We start from the raw sequence: 21,310 nt of genomic DNA, 5'->3' as shown, positions 1-21,310 counted from the left end.
ACAGAGTAGGTCAGGTTGGAAGGGACCGCACTGGGTCGTCGGATCCAACCTCCCTGCTCAGGCATGGACACCCTGGAGCACATGGCCCAGTATTGCATCCAGTTCCTGGATATCCCCAGTACAGAGACTTCCACAATATCCTTTGTGAAAAATGCATATTTTATGATTGGCTTTTCCCAAATATTAAAATGAATATTATTTGTGTTGTGTTAGAAAGTAATGCTGTATTAAATCTCTTAAGTAGTGTGTTAAATATAGTTTTAGGTTATAAAAAATGTTAAAATAGAAACGATGCTATGTAGGATACTTTTTTTAAAGAAAGGACTTGCAGTGAGATAGCAGCCACAGGACACCTAAATCTTTCAGAGAAAAAGAATTTATTGCCGTCTTATCAGAAAAAACGAACTTCTTCCCACCTCGAAGGCGCTGTTAGGATTCCGAGGAAGAAGTTGACAATGACCATACAGAATCCTGTATTTGAATGGAATTTATGCATCATGTATGAAGTGTATGAATATGCAACAAGCTATTATTTTTAAGAATTAATCCTTTGTTAACGGGTGTCCTGTGCTGCCCAGAAAAAGGTACCCGGATGTCTGTAACTCTTTGTCTCTATCGTCTCATATTGCCCTAATCCAATTTGTCCAAATTATTATTACTCTAATTGTATTACTATTTTTACAACCATTTTATTACTATTAAACTTTTAAAAATTTAAAAACAAGTGATTGGCGTTTTTCACACCTCTGTGGGCAATCTGTTCAAGTGCTCAGTCACCCATACAGTAAAGAAGTTCTTCCACATATTCAGTTGTGCATCACTTCCTGTGCATTAGTTTCTGCCCATTGCCTTTCTCATCCTATTGCTTGGCTCCACCAAGAAGGACCTGGCTCCATCTCTTTGGCACCCATCCTTTAGATATTTATACACATTAATATGGTCCAATCTCAGTCATTTCATCTCAAGGCTGAACAAGCTCAGCTTCTTCAGCCTGTCCTCGTAAGAGAGATGCTCAGACAACCTTGTTGCCCTCTGCTTGACCTGCTCCAGGAGCTCCAGGTGTCCTTGTACTGAGGAGCCCAGAACTGGACACAGCACTCCCGACGTGGCCTCACCAGGGCTGAGTAGAGGGGCAGGGTCACCGCCTTCGACCTGCTGGCAATGTACCCCAGGGTATCACCGGGGTACATTGCTGGTATGTAACGCCCACTGGTTTCTAGGCCGCAGGGACCCTGCTGGCTCAGGCACAGCCCGCTGTGCCGCGGAACACCCGGGTCGGACACACCCGGGGCCCCGTGCGGGCCGCGGCCCCGGCGGCTCCGGCCCGGCCCGGCCTCCCCTCCCTCAGCGCGGCCTCCCTCCGCCAGGGGGCGCGCCCCTCCCCGGCGGCGAGCCCCGCCTCCCGCCCCGCTTCCCGCCCGGCCTCGGCGGTGGGGTGAGCGCGGCTCCCGGCCGGCGGCGCCCATGGCCGGCGTCATCCGGCGGCTGGATGAGGCCGTGGTGAACCGCATCGCCGCCGGCGAGGTCATCCAGAGGCCGGCCAACGCCATCAAGGAGATGATCGAGAACTGGTAACGCGGGGACGGCCCCTCCCGCTGCCCGGCCGCGCTGCGTGGGGCGGGGGGGCTCTGCCGGGGCTGGCCCCGCGTCCCGGCCTCGCGTCCCGGCCCCGCGTCCCGGCGGGCAGCCAGGGCCGAGCGGGAGCCCGGGTGCCGAGGAGGGGCGGTGCCTGCGTGTGCTCCTACGGGAAGCAGCTCCGCTTGGAAAGCCGCGTGTCTGTCTGCTTTTGTGTTCCGGCTTGTTTTGTCGTTGTTTGAGAAACTTGTGAATTGTCTGCTTTCGGTGCTAGGTTAAGGATTCATAGATTCATTTAGGTTGGAAAAGACCTCCAAGATCGCCAAGTCCAACCATTAAACCACCACTCCAAAGCCATGTCCTTAAGCACCACATCTCCAGGTATTTTAAATACCTCCAGGGTCAGCGACTCAAACACTTCCTTGGGCAGCCTTTTCTATGCTTGACCACCCTTTCTGTGACCACCCTAATATCCAATCAGAACCTCTCCTGGCACAAGTCCAGGCTATTTCCTCTTTACCCATCACTTGTTCCTTGGGAGCAGAGGCCAACCCCCACCTTGGTACAACCTCCTCTCAGGGAGGTGAGAGAAATAAGTAGTTCCTTCTCAATAAGATCCCTCCCTGAGCCTCCTTTTCTCCAGGCTAAACGCCCCCAGCTCCCTCCCTCCCAGCTTCTTATCAGCCTTGTGCTCCAGACTCTTCCTCAGCTCTGTCACCCTTCTCTGGACATTCTCCAACCCCTCAATGTCTCTCTTGTAGAGAGGGGTCCAAAACTGAGCACAGGGTTTGAGGTGTGCCCTCACCAGTGCTGAGTATAGGGGACAATCACTGCCCTGGTGCTGCTGGCCACACTATTGCTGATCCAGGCCAGGATGCCATTGGCCTTTTTGGCCACTTGGGCATTCACTGGCTCATGTTCAGCCAGCTGGTAGAGCAGCACCCCCAGGTCCTTTTCCACATGGCAGCTTTCCAGCCACTCTTCCCTCAGCCTGGAGCACTGCATGGGGTTGTTGTCACCCAAGGGCAGGACCTGGCACTTTATTTTGTTGACCCTCAAACCACTGGCCTCAGCCCATCAATCTGGCTGGTCCAGATCCCTCTGCAGAGCCTTCCTACCCTCCAGCAGATCAGTGCTTCTGCCCAACTTGGTGTCATCCGCAAACTGAATAAGGCTACACTCAATCCCCTCGTCCAGGTCATGGATAAAGATATTAAACAGAGCTCTGGGGTTGAAATTGCTTTCTTTGTTTCTTCAGTTTGGATGCTAAATCTACGAGTATCCAGGTAGTAGTTAAAGAAGGTGGTTTGAAGTTCATCCAGGTTCAAGATAACGGCTGTGGTATCAGAGTAAGTAAACAAAGTTGACAGGTGTATGCTGCTGTTTGATACTACCTTTTAAAAATTATTTCAATTTATAAGTGTTTCTGATCTTAAAAAAACTCAGAAAATGATTGTTTCTTGTCCCTTTCACATAGAAAGAAGATCTCGACATCGTATGTGAGAGATTTACTACGAGTAAACTGCAAAAATTTGAAGACTTGGCTAGCATTTCTACATATGGTTTTAGGGGCGAGGTAAGCTCTTCATCAAGGTTTTGAAACTGTTCATTGCTATTATTCTGCTGTAGTGGGTTCTGCATAGTATCACATTCCCAGTACTCTTTACAGAAGCTTCTGTTTGCTGAGAGAGTCTGCCAAGTGAATATAGTTCAAAATACATGTCAAGATTAGGTGAATGCCTATAGGGAGGTATATATTCTTTTTGCATTCTGGAATAAGATTTTTCTTAATTGAAACAATGCCTCTCTTCTCAAATGATGATTCAAGAATGTACAGGTAAAAGACAGTGGAGGATTTGAGTGGGAGGTGAATCTTTGATGTCAGACATTTGTCTAAATACCACACTTAAAAGTAAATGTGCAAAATGTACAGTGGTGTTTGCTGCTAGACAAGGTTAGTGTCTCTGACCCGCAGATATACTGGTTCTTCATACTCTCACAGACTGTATCTAAACTCTGGAAGAACAGTCAAGGATGAGTTTAGCTTTTCCCTAATGAATAAGATATATGAGTGTCTGTCCTGTGCTCAGATACATAGATGCTCACATGCTCCAGAGAGCAGACTGCTTGGGTCCTCTCCTCACACACTTTCAACATAATCATCTCCACAGCCAGTGGAATCTGATCCTGAGGCTGGTTTCATCTGTGTAGACGTGTCCAGTGAGTTTTCCAGGAAAACCATTGTCACCTAACGTTGTAATATTACTTACAGTCAAAAGAAGAACTTGGGCAGGAGTGAGAGAGTAGCAGCTAAAATCTTCCAGCTGCTTTCTAGTTTACATGAAAAAGAAAAAGGCACAACTGTAATAATTTTGCAAATTTCTTTTAGTTATGCTACACGTTTAACCACTTGCATCATCAAGATAACAAAATATTGGGGAAGCCAGAACAATCTCCTGGATAAAACGACTGGAAGTTTAGTATTATAGATACTAAAATTTGTTTAAGCTTTACTGACCTGCAATTTCCTTGTAAAGATTTTTATTAATTACTTGCTAGTGGTATATTGAAATTTAGTGATGGTGTTTAAGGTGTGGACATGCCTCAGCATTGTGCAGAGCAAGGTTTACAAAGATGTTTTCTCTTTTCCTAGGCCTTGGCTAGCATCAGCCATGTTGCCCATGTTACAGTAACAACTAAAACAGCTGATGCAAAGTGTGCATTCAGGTATGCTGCCTATTACCCTGGTGACTTCTGCTGCATGCAATAACAAACAGATGTATCAGTTTCAGAGCTCCTGTTATGGAGGAGGGTTTGGTAAGGACAGGTATCAAAAAGACTTGGAATGTGAGAAAATATATTTTTTTCAAATTGTAAAGGTAAGCTTTAGCTTAATAATGTATTTTAAAATTGGTGGAGGTAGCGTGGGGAGGCAGGAAATCTTGAAAGAACTTCTATTTCCGTAGCTAATGTAGGTTAAACATTTGTTTTTCTACATTTCAGAATAATAAATTGCATGTATATTACGGCCATCATGTCTAGCAAATTTCACAAGTCTCAGCACAGGAACTTGCACTTAGTTTGTTATCTTACCTTTATGATATGATATGTGCTTTATCCTCTCCAAAAAGAGTTTTGGATATTCTTTTGAAAACTTAATCTAAATTATAAGCTTTTCCATTAATTTCTTAATTACCTTTAAGAAAAGGGAGTGGAAACAGAGATGTTCTGGATCTTGGTTTTTCAAAAGATTGTGCAACTGTGGCCTTTCTTGCATTAAACATTCAGGGTATATTAGAGGGAAAGAAAAAGTATATGCTTTGAATTTATGGATCATTATAACTTTGTTAGCTGAAAGACCTCTATGGGTCACAAATCCCTTATGCTCAAAATCCTGTTAGTGTCAAAGAAAACAGATCTTAGACTAAAGTCAAGAATTTCTAAAATCTTGTGGAATAATTGTTATTAGGCTGTGTCTAGCTACTAAAGAAAGAAAAAAATGCAGTAGTCTTGCCTTTGGAGGAAAAGTCTCAGTAATAGAATTTCAAAATGCATATGCCATGATCTGCCTCCTTTCCTCTGCTATTATTCCCTTTCTCCCACTTCCCCTCTGGCTCTTACAATCAATGAAGACAGTTTTGCTCTAGCAGAAAGGTGGAGGAAGCTAATTCTCAGTGTCCCAAATGCTTTGCTGGGAGGAGTGTGACAATGATGGGATTTCTTTTGTTTTCATCCTCTGTTTTCATCTGTCCATGTCTGCCCTCCTGTAAATCTGGATGACTGACAACTTCTTATTTTCTTCGTAGAGCTACTTACAGTGATGGAAAAATCAAAGCCCCTCCGAAGCCCTGTGCTGGAAACCAAGGAACTCAGATCACAGTAGGTTTTTGTGCCTGTTCTCTCTTGTTCCTTTTCTGTTCCCCTTGCACCAATTACATTGTGAGGCACATAACAGTATATACTCTCTGAAGTTGCAGTTTGTTAGGTGAACCTAGGGAGTTAAGGAATACACTGAAATTTGATTTTTCATAAACCAAAGTATTCTCAGAAAATTTATATATAAAATAATAATTAACAGGATGGATTTCAATTAATTCTGTAGTAAGAGAGAAATTTAAAAATTGTTTTTAATTGTGAACTTTTTCTTTGTAGGTTGAAGATCTTTTTTACAATGTAAATACAAGAAGGAAGGCTTTAAAGAATCCAAATGAGGAATATGCAAAAATACTAGAAGTTGTTAGCAGGTAAACTAAAATAGGAGACTCTCAGTTTTATATGCTGCCATGGGGAGTACTGGGGTTCTTCAGAGGGACTAGCAACTGTGTGTTTGGTGTCATTTTGTTGTTGGTGGTGGTGATTTTATGTTTTTTTTTTTAACTATTTGTTAGTATGCAGTGTCAGATAACAGTCAGTCCAATTTGATGTGAAAAATCCAGATAGGAAGTAGTGTATTCTGTCTATTAATTATTTGTAAGAATTCCAGCAAATAAATGGTGATGGACTTGAATGAGTGAACTTTAAATGTACCTGGGCTGAATAGAATTAATGTAAAAAGTGCTCAGGAGCATTGAGATTTGGCTGAATACAGAAAAGCTGAATGGCAACTTCACATCCCTAAAAAGGAGTAATATTTTAGCTCTTGGATATTCCCTTCCTAGACCCCTTGGTTGCTCTTTTGCTACTACTGCAGTCTTCCATAGAGTGCAGAGGTCTTGCAAGCAGGATCTGCACAATTTCAGCAAAAGAACTGCTTTATGCTTTCAGAAGACACAAAAGGTAGCAGGGAGAAGCAAGACTGTATACCAAGGTTTAGCCTATTCCCTAAATGAACTATTCAGGAGTCTCTACTGGCTCAGGCAGACTTCAGCCAGGAGGTGGAGGGTCAGATCCTGCTGCTCTGTCAAACAGGATGATTTGAAGTCTTGCTGAGTTACAGCCCTCCAGCTCATTGGTTGTTCTTTCTCATTAGGATTTTTCTATTACTTAATTTTGGGGGTTGTTTTTTGTCTTGAGTTACTGAGTTCACAGTCACAGCAAACTTTGGTCTGCATTTTCACATTTCTCATCTTGCAAGGTTCTTTGGTGTGTTTTTTCTCACAGTGCAGTAATTTCCCTAGAAATTTGAGCCAGGATTACACAGCTGTAGTGTATCAGATCTCAGCTGTGGGATCACAGATAGCTGAACTGTCTGGGTAGGGGAAGCTAGAAGGGTGGGCCAGCCATTATTCAGATGCTTTTCCGTAGTAGTTGAAACTTGATTTTGGTATACTGAGGATCTTTTGATGGGGTTTTTAGTTAAACCAGTTCAGTGAAACTGAAAAAACTGGTCTGTAGAAGTTGATCCTTGAATTTCCTATGGTTATAGTCGAGTTCTAAATAGGACACACTTTTTTAAAATTTTTTTTTTTTTTTAAAGCTATTCAGTTTGCAAAAGCTCCGCTTGGCTCAAATTGCATTACTGTCTAAAGGGAAGTGAAATTACTGGCCCCCATTACTAGCTGCTTTTCACCAGTCAAGGGAAACAATTACCTTTTGTTCCACATAATGCAGACTTACCTTTACCTGTTTTTCAGGTATGCCATCCATAACTCAGGCATCAGCTTTTCAGTTAAAAAGGTGTGTAGATAAAGTTTTTGTAACTTTGCTGTGTGTCTGTATGTGCCTGTGTGTATATATACATAATATGTATATCTGAAAATGCCAGAAAATTTGCACCGTGTCTTTTGCAACAGGATCAGCACAGAGAGCCCTTTCCTTATAATGAAATGTTGAAGGGTGTGTTGGTGCAGTTTGGATAGAAAGCACATCAGTTAGAAGTAAACAAGACAAAAATATATTTGTCAGGAGTTTGGAGGATTCTGTGGCCAATGGTATATTTGGTTGAGCTTTATGTGTTGTTTCAGCTTCTCTGGAGAGCCTGATTACTAAGTGCTGTATGAAAGAGGCTGGGGTAGATTATCTTTGTTCTGTGCCATTCTTGATAATTGTTTACTGAACTGAGTTCAGTAAATGAAGTGTTTCTCACTTTCCAGGGGGGAGTTACTAGCCTCAGTGGGTCTGATGTGCTCTAGCTGATCTTGTAAACATGTGCCATTTACCATCCATTGCTTTTCTGAACATGAATAAGTAAATAATACAAAACAATATAATGACGTTCTGTTATTCCCTGTAGTTTTTTTTAGAAATGTTATTGCTTAATTTAAAGTATTTCTAAAACTTCCTCCAGAAAGATGAATTGATTGATACTCATTCCTGCTCTCTTTAGCAAGGTGACACCATGTCAGATGTTAGAACCTTATCCAATGCCTCAACAGTGGACAACATCAGGGCCATCTTTGGAAATGCTGTTAGCAGGTACATTGATGTTAAATTTCCTTTTGATATGAGGCTTTCCAGTGAATCACCCTCCCTTTTCTCTTTAAAGACCATGGGCTTATGATAACCTTTATTGCTTCCTTCATGGTTAATTTCAGAGAAGAGGGAGTGCTGCAATTAGAGAGCTCTTCCTTCTTTTCAGAATGTGTGCCTTTTTTTTGTGCACCGAAGGGAGAGGAAAGTTGCAAAGTTATTCCTTTAATGCACTGAAAAGGAACCATCTGCTTGTAACTTTCTCTGCTCATGTAAAAACAGCAAGCCAAACCTGTGTTCTCTACAAGTTCCTGGCCTCTTCCTATACCATGAACATCTTACCTCTTCTTACTGTCTGCTACCTGATAAATTTGGAAGCTACTCATATTGTTTTTTTCTGAAATATTATGGTTTCTTATTTTGACAAAAGCTACATTAGTTGAAGCTGTGTAAATCAGATAGAAAAATCAAAAAACTAAAAGATCATCTTTTGAAGATGTATCTGCCATTTTAGGAAAAATTCTCTTTATGAGACTTTCAGCTGTGAAGAATCCATTGTATGTATTTGTCCCATGAACAGCTGGGTGTCACTTTGATTCTGTTCTGTCACTGACTGAAGTCAAGCTTCACATTTAATGGATGTAACTTCTAATTCATGAAAACAGTTTAGGAAGCACAGCAAAATAGAGAGGCTGCGAAGTAATGAGGTTTGCAGTGTTACATGTATTTCTTTGCTGTGCATTTGTTTTTTTCTACTATGGATAGTAGCTCATTTGATAATGATTTCAAAGTAAATGTTTTGATAATTTCTTTTCAAACAGCAATCTACCCAGTTTAAGATGGTGTTAAGAACTGAACAAATGGCACTTGATATATATATTGAGGTTAAATTGGAAATAAGTAGCAGTAGCCCTTAAGTCTGTTCTGTGTTAACTTTAGAAGTTGGCATAATGCCTTCCTAGAAAGCTGTGCTCACAAAGTGCTGAAGTGGATTTTCCTTGACTAATGTATTATTAAAATTATTAAAACTGTTATGAAAATAGTTAACATTAGGATCTATGTGCATGAGCAAGAGAGTTTTTACGTTTTAATGATTTCTTAACAGACCACCAAGACATATTAGACTGATAATAGTGGACAAAGTAGTCCAAAAAAAAAATGTTTGTTCTTCCTTGACTGCAGACAATTTTGAAGGGTTCTTGTCAATCACTGTCAATGACTTAAACAATGAAATGCATACTGGAATTATCAATAGATTATAATGCTTTGGATATTGTGATATGTGAGAGTATTAAAAAGATAATGGAGGTAATTTTACAGATTCCAACCACACAACATTACCTGTTTATACTTAAGAAGAGGAAATGATGCAGTTTAGGTTAAATAATTACCATGTCCCTCAAATAATTCTGATGTTTTCATTAACTGTGATAGAAGATGTATCAGTATATGAAGTAGTGAGACTTGAGTAATAGGCCCTAAGCCAAAGTTGACCTTTAGATGAACCTTCCAACCATATGTTATATGATATTTGTATCTGCTCATTACCAAAATATGCATGATCATTAGCAAAATATGTAGTGTGATAAGAACATATTTTTCTTTCCATATTTAGAGGATGGACAAGGCCATGAAATCAGACATCTGACATTGTTTGGAGGTATATGGACAAAGCCAACTCCCTTGGTTCCTCCTTGAGCCCTGGCCAGGCTTTGGGTGGAACCCAAGAGGAGAATGAAACCAGATGTTTCTGCATTAGAATTATGTGAGCATTTTATTCAACAATATAAAAGCTGGACCCTTTCCCATCAAAGGTGGAATCTTCACCTGTGTGTGGTGAAGACACCCTGTGATGACACACTGTGTAGGGTTTCCCAGTTACCAGGAGTGGTTCCCCAGTCCTTTGCTGTGACCAGGGCTCCTCAGCTGATGTATGTATCTGGATGATGGTAAAGTGTTAGGGTAACTGGTGATATATCTTCTTAATCTTCTATAGTAATGATTAGGTGCATTACTTTTATTATCCTTCTGTAATTCTTTGCCATTTTGAACTGTAGTTAATTACACTCTTCCCTTAAAGTTGGTGCCTGTGTCTTTTGTGCTGACCCTGCCAACTGGCAAAACAGAATATCATTGCTTGTGAGTACTGTTTAAAATTTATATCAACAGAAGAATTAATCTTTTTGTTTGTGTTTCTGTCAAACTTAATAGGGAACTCATAGAAGTGGGCTGTGAAGATGCAAATCTGGCCTTTAAAATGAAAGGTTACATCACGAATGCAAACTACTCTGTGAAGAAATGTATATTTTTGCTCTTCATAAACCGTAAGTTTAAAAAAAAGCCAGCATTTCGTACAGTCATATGTTGCTTACATAATCAAAAGAACAAAACTTTCTGATGACCTACAAAGTGCATGAGCATTCTTAAAAACATTTTTAAGAATAAATATTATAGTTAATTGTAAATCTTAAAGTGTTTTTCAATTTGTAATGTGCATCACACTTGGCACTGTATTTAGTGGAAAATAGCCAAGACTGGACCTAAAGAAGCTTTGGTGTATCGAGGTTATGGCTGTGTCCTGCCAGCTTACACAGATTGATTTCTCTTCTGTAGCAACACTGGCATGGGTTGACTGTATGAAATAATGAAAGGTAGCCTGGTTATTTCAGTATTTGTGGGAAAAAATACCTTTAAGTGTAAAACATGTTGAGAAAAATACTGTCTATTCCTGGGTTTATATGAAGAATAAATAGGCCCTGGGGGAAATTGGGTATAACAGACTCCCTTTGGAGGCACAAAGATTGGAGATGTTTGTCAGAAGGAGGAGCTGGGCACTGTGCAGGCTGTGGTGGCTCCTTGGAAACAGCGCTGTGTTCTGTGTTTCAGATCGGTTGGTAGAGTCAGCCGCTATGCGCAAAGCCATAGAAACTGTGTACGCTGCTTATTTGCCAAAAAGCACGCACCCATTCCTATACTTAAGGTAAAGTAATAGGAAGAAGTAGCCTTTTAATACTGTCCTGTAGGATAGAACTAGGGTGAGTAGGTTTAGAAGGACATTTCTGTTCCTCATGATAGCGTTAAGCATTGCACTGAGGTAATTAATCTTCAGGCAGGAGATAATTAAATAACATTAAGGAAATCCTAAGAAGACAGGCCTTATTTTTAGCAGTAGTGAGTATCTGTAATTTCAGCTGAAGTCTTTTCCTATTAATTCATGAGACACTGCAAGTAAAAGATATTTCTAAAAGTGGGTTTTTGTAGTTGTACAATGCAGAGGTTGATTTAAGCTTACCTATGTAAGCTCATTATGGTGAGGGATTTTGGATTATGTTTTAATTATCTAAACAAGTCTAACTGTAATATAACTTCAGCAGGTTTCATGATCATTTTGACTTCTTTGTGTGGAATAACATTCCCAAGCCTGACAAATGTGAACCAATTTTTGATTTCTCTGCCATCCATGGGATATTTTAGATTAACTTCTTTTAAAACATTTTGCAGCCTGGAAATAGCCCCCCAGAATGTAGATGTGAATGTGCATCCTACAAAACACGAAGTCCATTTTCTTCACGAAGACAGTATTCTGGAGCGTGTGCAACAACACGTAGAGAGCAAGTTATTGGGCTCTAATTCCTCAAGGATGTACTTCACTCAGGTGAGGACATCTATGTAGTGATGGCAGTTCTGCATTATTTTAATGATCAGGGATAATTTACTCTGTTCAATAGTAAAATCTTTGCAGATATGGCACTTATCAGTGTTGTAGTGGTACCTTTAGATCTTTGCTCTGTTTCAAGTTACCAAGTTACTTTAATATACCACTGATAACAATATGGCAAAAGAGAGGAGAAAAACTATGAGAACATTTTAAGTACATTTCTGTCAAGTACCTGATTAGTTGTCTTAATTTTATATTAGCCTTCAATGTGGTAAATTGGTTTTTTTTTATTCTGTCCTGGTTTATGTGAAGAAGATGTGATTGAAGAAACTGTTCTGTGTATTTGGTAACATTTGGATTTAATCTTACCAGAAAAAAAGTCAGGAAGATACTCTACTCTTTCTTTATGTGAAGCATAGCATAAGAATTACTATAATTTTTATACAAACTAATTTCCTTGTGATTTTTTTTTTACATTAAAGATTTTTTATTTTGAGACAGGAATGGTAACTATTGATTTTAACGGCCAAGATGATGATATTCACTCCATGTGGATAGCAAGTGCAAAGCTTGTGGCCTTTTAAGCAGTTGACACTGTGTTGCTGGGGGTTTCAAATTTGCCTCTGGGCAGTAAGATACAGTGAGAAGTGTGACTAATCTTTCTAATTCTTCTTTTCTTATTGTTCAATCTCTTCTCTTTGCTTCCTCATGTCTGAATGAAGACATTGCTTCCAGGGGCTGACTGCTTTTCCAATGAGGTTGTAAAATCAGCAGCAAACTCTTCAGTGGTCACCAAGGGAAGCAGTGATAAAGTTTATGCACATCAGATGGTCCGCACTGATTCCCGAGAGCAGAAACTGGATGCTTTTCTTCAGCCAGTGAACAACCCCCTGAGTGCAGGCACCACTGAAGTGACAGCAGAGGTTGAGGCAGGACCTCCAAAGGGTGCAGAGAGGCCCCAGGATGCTGAAATGGAAGAAGTCAGTGACCTGGTTGAAATGGTTGATGTTCAGGAGGATGCAGTGCAGCCAGAGAGTGGACACTTGTTCCCTGAGACTGTGCCTTCTAGGTAGGTCCCACCTTTCCTGAACTGGGGCAAGGCTACCTATTTATTTCATGGCATAGCTCTGAAACTATAGATTTTTCTGATCTCTTTGGGGTTCTGCTTTTACAGGAGGGAAAAATTATCAAGAATAACTTCATGATGTTTTATTGAGAAATTAAACCTAATCTGTGAACTGTAAATCATATAACTTGTGATAAATTTTGTGACTGGAATAGTGTTTCTATGCATACTGAAAGGCAGGAAGGAGTGTAAATGGTGGCATTAGTTTAGGGAGATCATGCTGGTCTGTCTCTTTCTGGAACCCTTCCTTTTGTGAGGGATAGAAACTATATCACTGAATTTGACAGGCATTTCCCTAGTAAAAGCTAAAGTGCTATAAATTTTTTATAGCTCCTGTAGAAGATGTTTCAAGAGGCCAACGTCTTCTGAGGGAATCTGATTCCCTCTCCCCAGTATTACAGAAAAATGGGTATGGAAAAAAATTGTTAGAAATAGGAACATTTTTGATGTGTCCTTTAAGGCCAAATTTGCTTGGTGCTTAAGCAACAGCTGCCTAAGGTGATTGGTATTGGTGTCACAAATTCTCCTAAAATTCTGAACTACCCTTTCCTAACAAATTATTCCTCAGAAGCAAAATAAAACTGTCTTTCTGGGAAACTGTCTGCATTTCCTGTGTTAACATACAGCATGTGAATTGTGCATCTCATCTGTTGCTGTGTTTGGCTTAAGTGATAGGAGAATTTAACATAATTCCTTTTGTTTTGGTATTGTAGGAAGAGACCACGGGAAGACATGGATGTAGAATTGGAGAAAGATGACACCAGACAGGACATGACTGCTGCCTGCACCCCTAGAAGAAGAATTATCAACTTGACCAGTGTGTTGACTCTCCAGGAGGAAATCAGTAGCCAGGCACATGCAAGTAAGCATGACTTGTTTCTCAAAATTACTGTTATTCCACCACTAAATATGACTGATCAAAGTGGGAAAAGGTATTTAAAAGGAGGCCCAGGGAGCTTACTGTGCTGCTAAGCAAGTTTTTAAGAAAAACTTGCTTTTTATTATTTTTATTTTTATTTTTATCCATTCCACTGAAATGGTGAGACTTATGAAATACTCTCTTTTTTGTTAAGAGTTGTTTTAGACAAAGGTAAAAGGTTTGTGAATCTTTCTAGGGTGTTTCCCTCTTAACTCAGTTGCCTCTGAAGGCAAGTTACACTGACTCATACCCTTATTATTCATATCTCTTAATGCTAGGAATCTTACATTCCAGGGCTTTTGTTGGATTTATTTTGATTTTTCTGGTTGTAAGAATTGGGGATGCTCCACACAGACATCTGTAATAAGTAACTTTTCTATAAATTGATAAGAATCTTAAAGTTTAGAAAGCATGAATTTTTACTTTATTTGTGCTTCAGTAAACATTTTGCAGAAGACTGCTAATTCTGACCCAATAATTCCATATCTGACAGTCACTGTTTAAATATTGAAATCAAAGAGTTGTCTCAGAACCTTAAAATACCCAAAAATATCTTAAAATTCATGATAAAACTTGTGAAGCTGCCTGAGGTTGTGTATCATCTTCACATCTGTAAGAAGTACCTAAAAGAGACTTTGGGAAGAGAGAAATCTTTTCTGGGTCTGTTACATTCCTTTAGAAAACATAGCAGTGGAATTAGTGAAATTAGCATAGTGCTTTGTACATGCTGTGACTGCAGTGCCAAACATCTGTAATAAGGTTTCTCCCAAGGATGGCAACTAGTGAATTTTTTTTTATGGAAGGTCTAAAAGGAACCCTTTTATGAAATCTGACTTCTTATACCTTTCCCAGTCTTCTCACTTATACATATTAAAAAAAAATTTGTAAGAGAAATAAAAGAAATTATGAAAAAAATATTATGGACCTATTCTACCACACCTCTAGAATTTACTTTGATAATATCTAGATTGTGTTGCAAAGCTGGTTTACACCTGCAGTTTTTTCACCAATCTCCTGTGGCTGGAAAATAATTTTGTAAGGCTATTCAAACAAAGGAACTTTAATTTTTTTTTTCTAATTTGCATTTGTAGTTTAAATGTTAAATAACTCTTCTTCCTTACACTTTAATAGTATGAGTATTTTTTTATTAATATTAAAAATATTAATATTTCAAAACTTATGAATAATTGGTCATACAAGGATATAAGAAGAAGCAGGGGTGTAAGAGTCACTGAACAGTATCTGAGACTTTCATGCTAAAAAGACACAATCCACTCAACTAAATAAATGAGGGCAGGGTTGCAACTATGAAATTACAGTCTTTTGTTTCTTCCCCACCTCTCTGTTGTTTCAGAACTCCAGGAGATGCTGCATGAGCACTCATTTGTTGGTTGTGTCAGTCCTCAGTGGGCTCTGGCCCAGTACCAGACAAAACTGTACCTTCTCAACACAACAAAACTCAGGTAAAAGAGTCATTACACCTGTTGGCAGCTGAAATAAGCAACAATTGTGAAGCTAATTAGAAGAAGGAAGGCAATGACAGGGAAAAGAACATTGTTCTCTTGTTGCCTGTATGAAAAGTCATGAGGATAAAGATTAAGCAGTCCATTCAGAACAGTGGGAACAAGTCTGGCACACTTGGGAAAAGCTGCAGGGAATCAGTGTCATTAAAATGCCAACTACTGTATTGTGTGCTCACAGACAGTGGGAAGGGAAAGGCTTTTTCTTGCTTCATGATGATCTAGATAACCTATGATCATCCTCATGATTCGCTGCAGGATCATCTACAGCACATTGTATAAAGCAGAGGCTTCAGAAAATTGCTGGAAAACATTGTATCCAGTTGGGTTAAAGAGTATCTGCAGGACATGAAATTTGTAATTTTGCCTGTGCCAGCCTTACAGGCTCAGCTGCATAAATTTTTGTAACAAGTCAGAGAATAGACTTGAGATGGACATGTCCATTAATTTCCCAGTTCCTTTGCATTTCTTACAGTGCTGTAAAGGAGTAAAGAAGTTGAAATACAAATTATCAGGGAATAAATTGATAGGGATTGGATACTTGAGTATGTAACCTTTCTGCACCAGTGTGGCTGATGATGTCAGAAACCAAGAAATAGATTTAATTGTTAATATCTAGATAATGCAGGTGAACCCCTAAACTCTTCAGTTAAAGTAAGACCATTATAAATAAGACTAGATATGGATATCTGATGTTTCCAGGATGATCCTTACTTTCCCCTCTTAATTATGGTAACTTGGAGATATGCAATCCTGTCCATATAATTACTTTTTGTGCTTCAATTTAGCCAAGAACTCTTCTACCAGATACTTATTTATGACTTTGCAAACTTTGGAGTCTTAAGGTTGTCTGTAAGTATACTTTTACATTATATCCTATAGATTTTTTTAAATGTATTTAAATATGTCTGTCCTTTCAGACAAATGCATAGTTTAGGTTGCACAGTCAGGTTGGCTTTTGTCCATTACAGGAACGTTGTTTTGTTTCTCAGTAAGAACAGAATGTAGAAAACTTAGGAATCTTGTAGCTGCTACTGTTAAATTGTCATCATGCCTGCTTGTTATTAGTGTCAGTTGTAGTTATTCAACAAGTTTTGCTGTTGCTCATTACATTGGGACAAATAATTAATTTGAATATACAATCAGCAGAAATACAGTGTTGATTGCCAGTGTTTATCCTGTAAAATATCACAGTGCTCAGTGGGATTGTGGATGGCAGAAAAAGAAGAAAGAAATTCATAATTCATATATTTTTATCCTGGTTACTTATTACTGGTTAAACAGAACTGTTAGTTCTGCAGGCCAGAAATAGTGTATTACAATTAATTAGTATGTGAAGGAAGAAGTTACAGCCTTCCAATAGAGTGTGCTGATCATTAAACAAAGTTTTGCCTTCTTCATTTTCAGGAGCCAGCTCCTTTATATGAGCTTTCAATGCTTGCTTTAGAAGATCCTGGAAGTGGCTGGACAGAAGAAGATGGCCCAAAAGAAGGGCTTGCTGAGTACATTGTGGAGTTTTTGAAAAAGAAGTCTGAAATGTTGAAAGATTATTTCTCTCTTGAAATTGATGAGGTGACTGCAGCTATTACTTCTGATAGTAAATAGATGGTGGACTTGGAATTATGTTATGTATATGGTTGGATTAGATCTTAAAGGTCTTTTCCAACCTAAATGATTCCGTAGTTTTACATTTTGGTGACAGATGACTGCAGTAGTTTGCTTGCAGTGCTTACCATCACTAAGAACTAGTTCCAGTAAGATTTTAGGTGGCATAACCCTTTCATTTAAAATGCTCAGGACTTGCTGCATGTAAGAAGGTTGCTACACAGTTTCTATTTAATTAGTTACCACAGTGGGTCCTTGCTCAGGCAGGGTCATCCTGGAGCACATGGCATAGGATTGTGTTCAGATGGTTCTTGAATATCTGCACTGAGGAAGACTCCACAGCCTCTTGGAGCAATCCATAATTCAAGCATTGCTTCTATAACTAGAATGCAGACCTCTTAACCAACAAGGTGTGCATCTTAACCAGCTCTCAAGTTCAGACAGGGCTGCAGCACCACTGTGCTCTCAATGTGTCTTTTTTTGTGTGGCTTAAGGCATCCCTTACTTTATACAAAAGTGAACAGCTTCATCAAGCCCAGGCACTTCATTTGGATATTTGCCTGGGAAGTGGCATCTGTGTAACCTGGAGCTAGAGAAGGTTGAATTCAGCCACTCCCTGAGCTGAGTGGCTTAATTCATGCCTTGCGAAATTAAACACCACCAATAACTCTCTTCAGGCAGTGTCTGCCTGGCTGACAGGGCTTTAAACACTTGTAAGGCTCACTGAGTATCATTCTTAAAATACATAAGCTTTGGTGCATTTACTGCAAAAAAGAACTTTTTTCTTTTTTTTAACTGACCCAGCAGTATTGCCTTGCAGGAAGGAAATCTTACTGGGTTGCCACTTCTGATAGACAACTATGTCCCACCACTGGAAGGACTGCCTATGTTTGTCCTGCGCTTGGCCACAGAGGTACATTCTCTAAAGGATTTTATTAATGCACAATTACTTTTTTTACTTTAGGCAATTCCAGCCTGCCTTTTCAGTTTCTGGTGCAGCTTAAATGTACACATTCCAGGTGCTGTTCTGTGGTTATTGATTAGTTATGCTTTGCTTTTGTATTCATAACTAATGACTGACTGAGCCTCTATTTTGATTTAAAAGCCTGCATTTCTACCCTCTTCTTTGATTCTATAACTTCACCTTACCAGGACAGAAATAGCCAACACATTAATATAAATTTTCCTTATTAAGAATCTCTATATTATATAATTTTCCATATTAGGTCTCTGTCTGATACCCAGATTCTATAAAATTACTTTTTTTTATTGTAACAGGTAAACTGGGATGAAGAAAAGGAGTGTTTTGAAAGCCTGAGTAAAGAACTAGCCATGTTCTACTCCATCAGAAAGCAGTATATAATAGAGGAAACCAACCCAACAAACTCTCAGGTACTAGAATACTGTAACTAGTTCTGTGAGCAGAGAAATAACAACATACAGAAAACTTCTGCTCTTTCAGATGTAGACTTCTAATACCAGCTCTTTCAGGGAACTGAATCAAGTAGCAGTGTGGCAAGATTCTGAAAGAATGTGGCTTAAATTTTCTGAAGTATTATACATCTTGCGGGAACCTTTTAGCTTTGGGCATTGCAGTGTACTTAATATTATTACAAGCATCCTTGGCCTCTGAGTTGGGAATGTATTTTTTATGGTGTATTTCTATAGAAGAATAAGGATGCATATAAATTACAAGTACTACCCGATTGTGTCTAAATATCTGCCTATTGATTAGTTAAGCTCACCCATTCTGCAAGTGACTTTACAGAGCTTAGAAATGACTGTATAGAATGAACTTTTCTAATACCAGCAGAATTTTACAATTGCTGTAGTCTTACATAGTAAAGTTTTTAAGGCATGCTCTCCTCTGGTTAAACAGAACTTCATTTTGTTTGTCCTTGTTTTCCTGTATTTCAGAGTGAAGAATCAGAGTCTGGTTCAACAACATGGAAATGGACTGTGGAACATGTGCTTTACAAAGCTTTTAGGACTCATCTTTTACCTCCTAAACACTTTGCAGAAGATGGCAACATTTTGCAGCTTGCTAACCTGCCTGACCTGTATAAAGTTTTTGAAAGATGTTGAGCAAGCAGTTATTAAAGACTGTTTTTATAGATAGACACCATTCAGTTTTCTTAGTAGAAGCTAAAGCTGGAATCTTGATAAAGGAAAGAAAGAGGGGATTTAGTACCCTACTGAACTGCTAACATGTCAGTAAATCATCTATTTTCCTTCTGTTGATCAAAGTATAAAAAAAATATTTTTGCTGTGTCTAACCCCAATGAAAATCCCTAAAATAAAATCTCCACTTAAACTCTGAGTTTCCCTATTAACCAGTCTCGCTAACAGAATACACTTCTGCTGAAGAAAATATACTGGGTTAAGTGTGGAAGAAAATGGAGCTTAATTTAGTTAAAATGTGAATGCTTTAACTTTGCTTGCCTCTGGAAATCAAACTGGGTTAGCTGCATTCCTTTGTTTTAAGCATGAGGGTTGTCTGACAGTACTTGCAATAGGAGTGTACATGCAAAGGATTTAAAATCATCTGTTACTGCACAAGTTAGCCTTGCAATATTTCAGGGCCCTTGCAGAAATAAGGGAAATCCCTTCCCTTTTAATCAGAGTCAGAGAATAGAAATGGGAATGTCCTGGCAGATAGTAAATGAGCACGCACACATAATATTCATTGTCTCCTATTTAATGACTAGGGCTTGGGAGGTCTACTTCCTTTGCATAAAAAATGCAGGAAATCTTTCTTGCAAAGTATATTTTGAAGTTAAGATTGCAATAAACCATCAATCAAAACATTCTTGTCATAGATACATGACAAGCAGGTAATGGTATTACTTTGGTTAACAGCTTGCTTGGGCTATTTTTCCTTTTAAATCCTTGATCAGACCTGCTTCTTGAAACAAAACTTCTTAAATCTCATTTTGAAGCCCAACAAAAAGAAAACCCAACACATTACAAAGAGCACAAAGCTGTCACAGTCATGCCAAGCAATTTAGTCCATTACCACGGGCCTTGACATGAACAATCACCTCACCTGTATATGAATCAAAATCAAACAGCTTTTTTAAGGAAAGACTGGTGGAAAGTTCTGGAGATGTAGCTAGGGCTACTCAAGAAGAGCAGAAATCCTGCCCAGGGAGGCAGGATTGAGTAATAGTTTTTGTGTCAACTTCGCAGGTTTTACAATAGGTTTGAGAGGAGTGGGCAAAATTATTCCAGATTGAGTGTTTTAACTCCTTTCTATACTATAACATGCATTTTAGATTTACAGGAGACGCAGCTTCTCATGGCAGCAACCAGAATTGTCTGGGGATGTACCAAAGGAAGTAACTTCCTTGGCAAATGACCCATGTATGGAAACATGGCATCTCAATTAATTCACTATGCAGAGCATCCAAGCCATACACTCGGGAAGAAAGGTGCTTATTTAGGAGAGGCTTGCAAAATCTTTACCTGACATCTGCCAATCACTATTCATGTCTGGTGTAACAAAATACCACCCCCCCCCAAGGATTTTCTGTCACCAGTGCCTATGGTTTGTTCTGCTTTGCAATTTCTGTATTAATCCCCCTTTTTCCAAGTACTGAACTGCAGGAGGAAGCAGGCTCTGAGAATAGGTTGAATTTCTTAGATATGCAGAGGAATTTCATATTGCAGAATGAAGATGTTCAAGTAATGGGTTGTGCATCTAGATGAAGTTCATAGGTTTAATGGAACCTTTGCCCTCCTATCCCAGATGTGTTTTTCTCACTGAATTTAATCACAGAATCCTTAGGGTTGGATTGGACATCTGGAGATCATCTGGTCCAACCCTCCTGCCAAGGCAGGGTCCCTTGGAGCAGGTGACACAGGCACACATCCAGGTGGGGTTGGAGTGTCTCCAGAGAGGGAGACTCCATGAACTCCCTGGGTAGCTGTTCAGTGCTCTGCCACCCTTAATAGAAAGAAGTTCTTCCTCCTGTTGAGGTGACACTTGTAGTGCTTTAGGTTACAGTCATTGCTCCTTGTCCTGTCGCTGGGCACCACCAAAAACAGCCTGGCACCATCCTCTTGGCACCTGCCTGTGAGATATTTATCTGCATAATGAAATTCCCTCTCAGTCTTCCCTAGACTCAACAGGCCCAGCTCTTGCAGTCTCTCCTCATAAGAGATACTCCAGATCCTTGGTTAGGAACATTCCAACATTGTTAAATTACACAGTTTCTCTTCTCTTTCTTCTAATAGTTCATTCTTACCTGCAGCCTCTGAAACAGACCTTGGCTATTCTGAAGCAATGTAAGGGATAAACTTGGTCCTGGCTTCTATTTTCATTCAGCAATTACAGAAGAGAACTTCAGGAAGGGCATACTGAAGCCAATGCAGCAAAGAAGTGATATGCCACCACCACTAACATGGCCTCCATACAGGCCATGTAGGGAGTCCCAAACAGTACTATAACATTTTGCACAAAATCTATGCAAGCTGGAGTCCTTATTGCCCCACATATAGAGGTGTGGTAAATGTAGATTTTTCTATTAACAAAGCAATGAAATATCATAATGCATTAC

The 21,310-nt window shown here is 39.5% G+C and overlaps 1 protein-coding gene across 4 annotated transcripts; it reads left to right on the top strand.

Moving 5' to 3' along the window:
• The first annotated feature begins 1,418 nt into the window (after nt 1-1,418).
• On the top strand, nt 1,419-19,084 carry MLH1 (mutL homolog 1). 4 transcript variants are annotated; one of them, XM_059468717.1, is made up of 19 exons: nt 1,419-1,571; nt 2,834-2,924; nt 3,053-3,151; nt 4,229-4,302; nt 5,382-5,454; nt 5,728-5,819; nt 7,149-7,191; nt 7,841-7,929; nt 10,135-10,247; nt 10,810-10,903; nt 11,425-11,578; nt 12,304-12,650; nt 13,421-13,569; nt 14,981-15,089; nt 15,935-15,998; nt 16,554-16,718; nt 17,572-17,664; nt 18,030-18,143; nt 18,669-19,084. In XM_059468717.1, exons 1-19 carry the CDS (start codon nt 1,465-1,467, stop codon nt 18,834-18,836), a joined length of 2,238 nt encoding a protein of 745 aa, XP_059324700.1. In that variant the 5' UTR covers nt 1,419-1,464; the 3' UTR covers nt 18,837-19,084. The 4 variants fall into 4 exon arrangements, with proteins under 4 accessions (XP_059324700.1, XP_059324708.1, XP_059324719.1 ...); XM_059468736.1 differs by lacking the exon at nt 1,419-1,571 and adding an exon at nt 1,870-1,956; XM_059468725.1 differs by lacking the exon at nt 2,834-2,924.
• Nucleotides 19,085-21,310: the final 2,226 nt, after the last annotated feature.

The sequence above is a fragment of the Ammospiza nelsoni genome, chromosome 1, assembly GCF_027579445.1.
Source record: "Ammospiza nelsoni isolate bAmmNel1 chromosome 1, bAmmNel1.pri, whole genome shotgun sequence".
Classification (NCBI taxonomy): domain Eukaryota; kingdom Metazoa; phylum Chordata; class Aves; order Passeriformes; family Passerellidae; genus Ammospiza; species Ammospiza nelsoni.
This window is presented reverse-complemented; position numbering and strand designations above follow the sequence as displayed.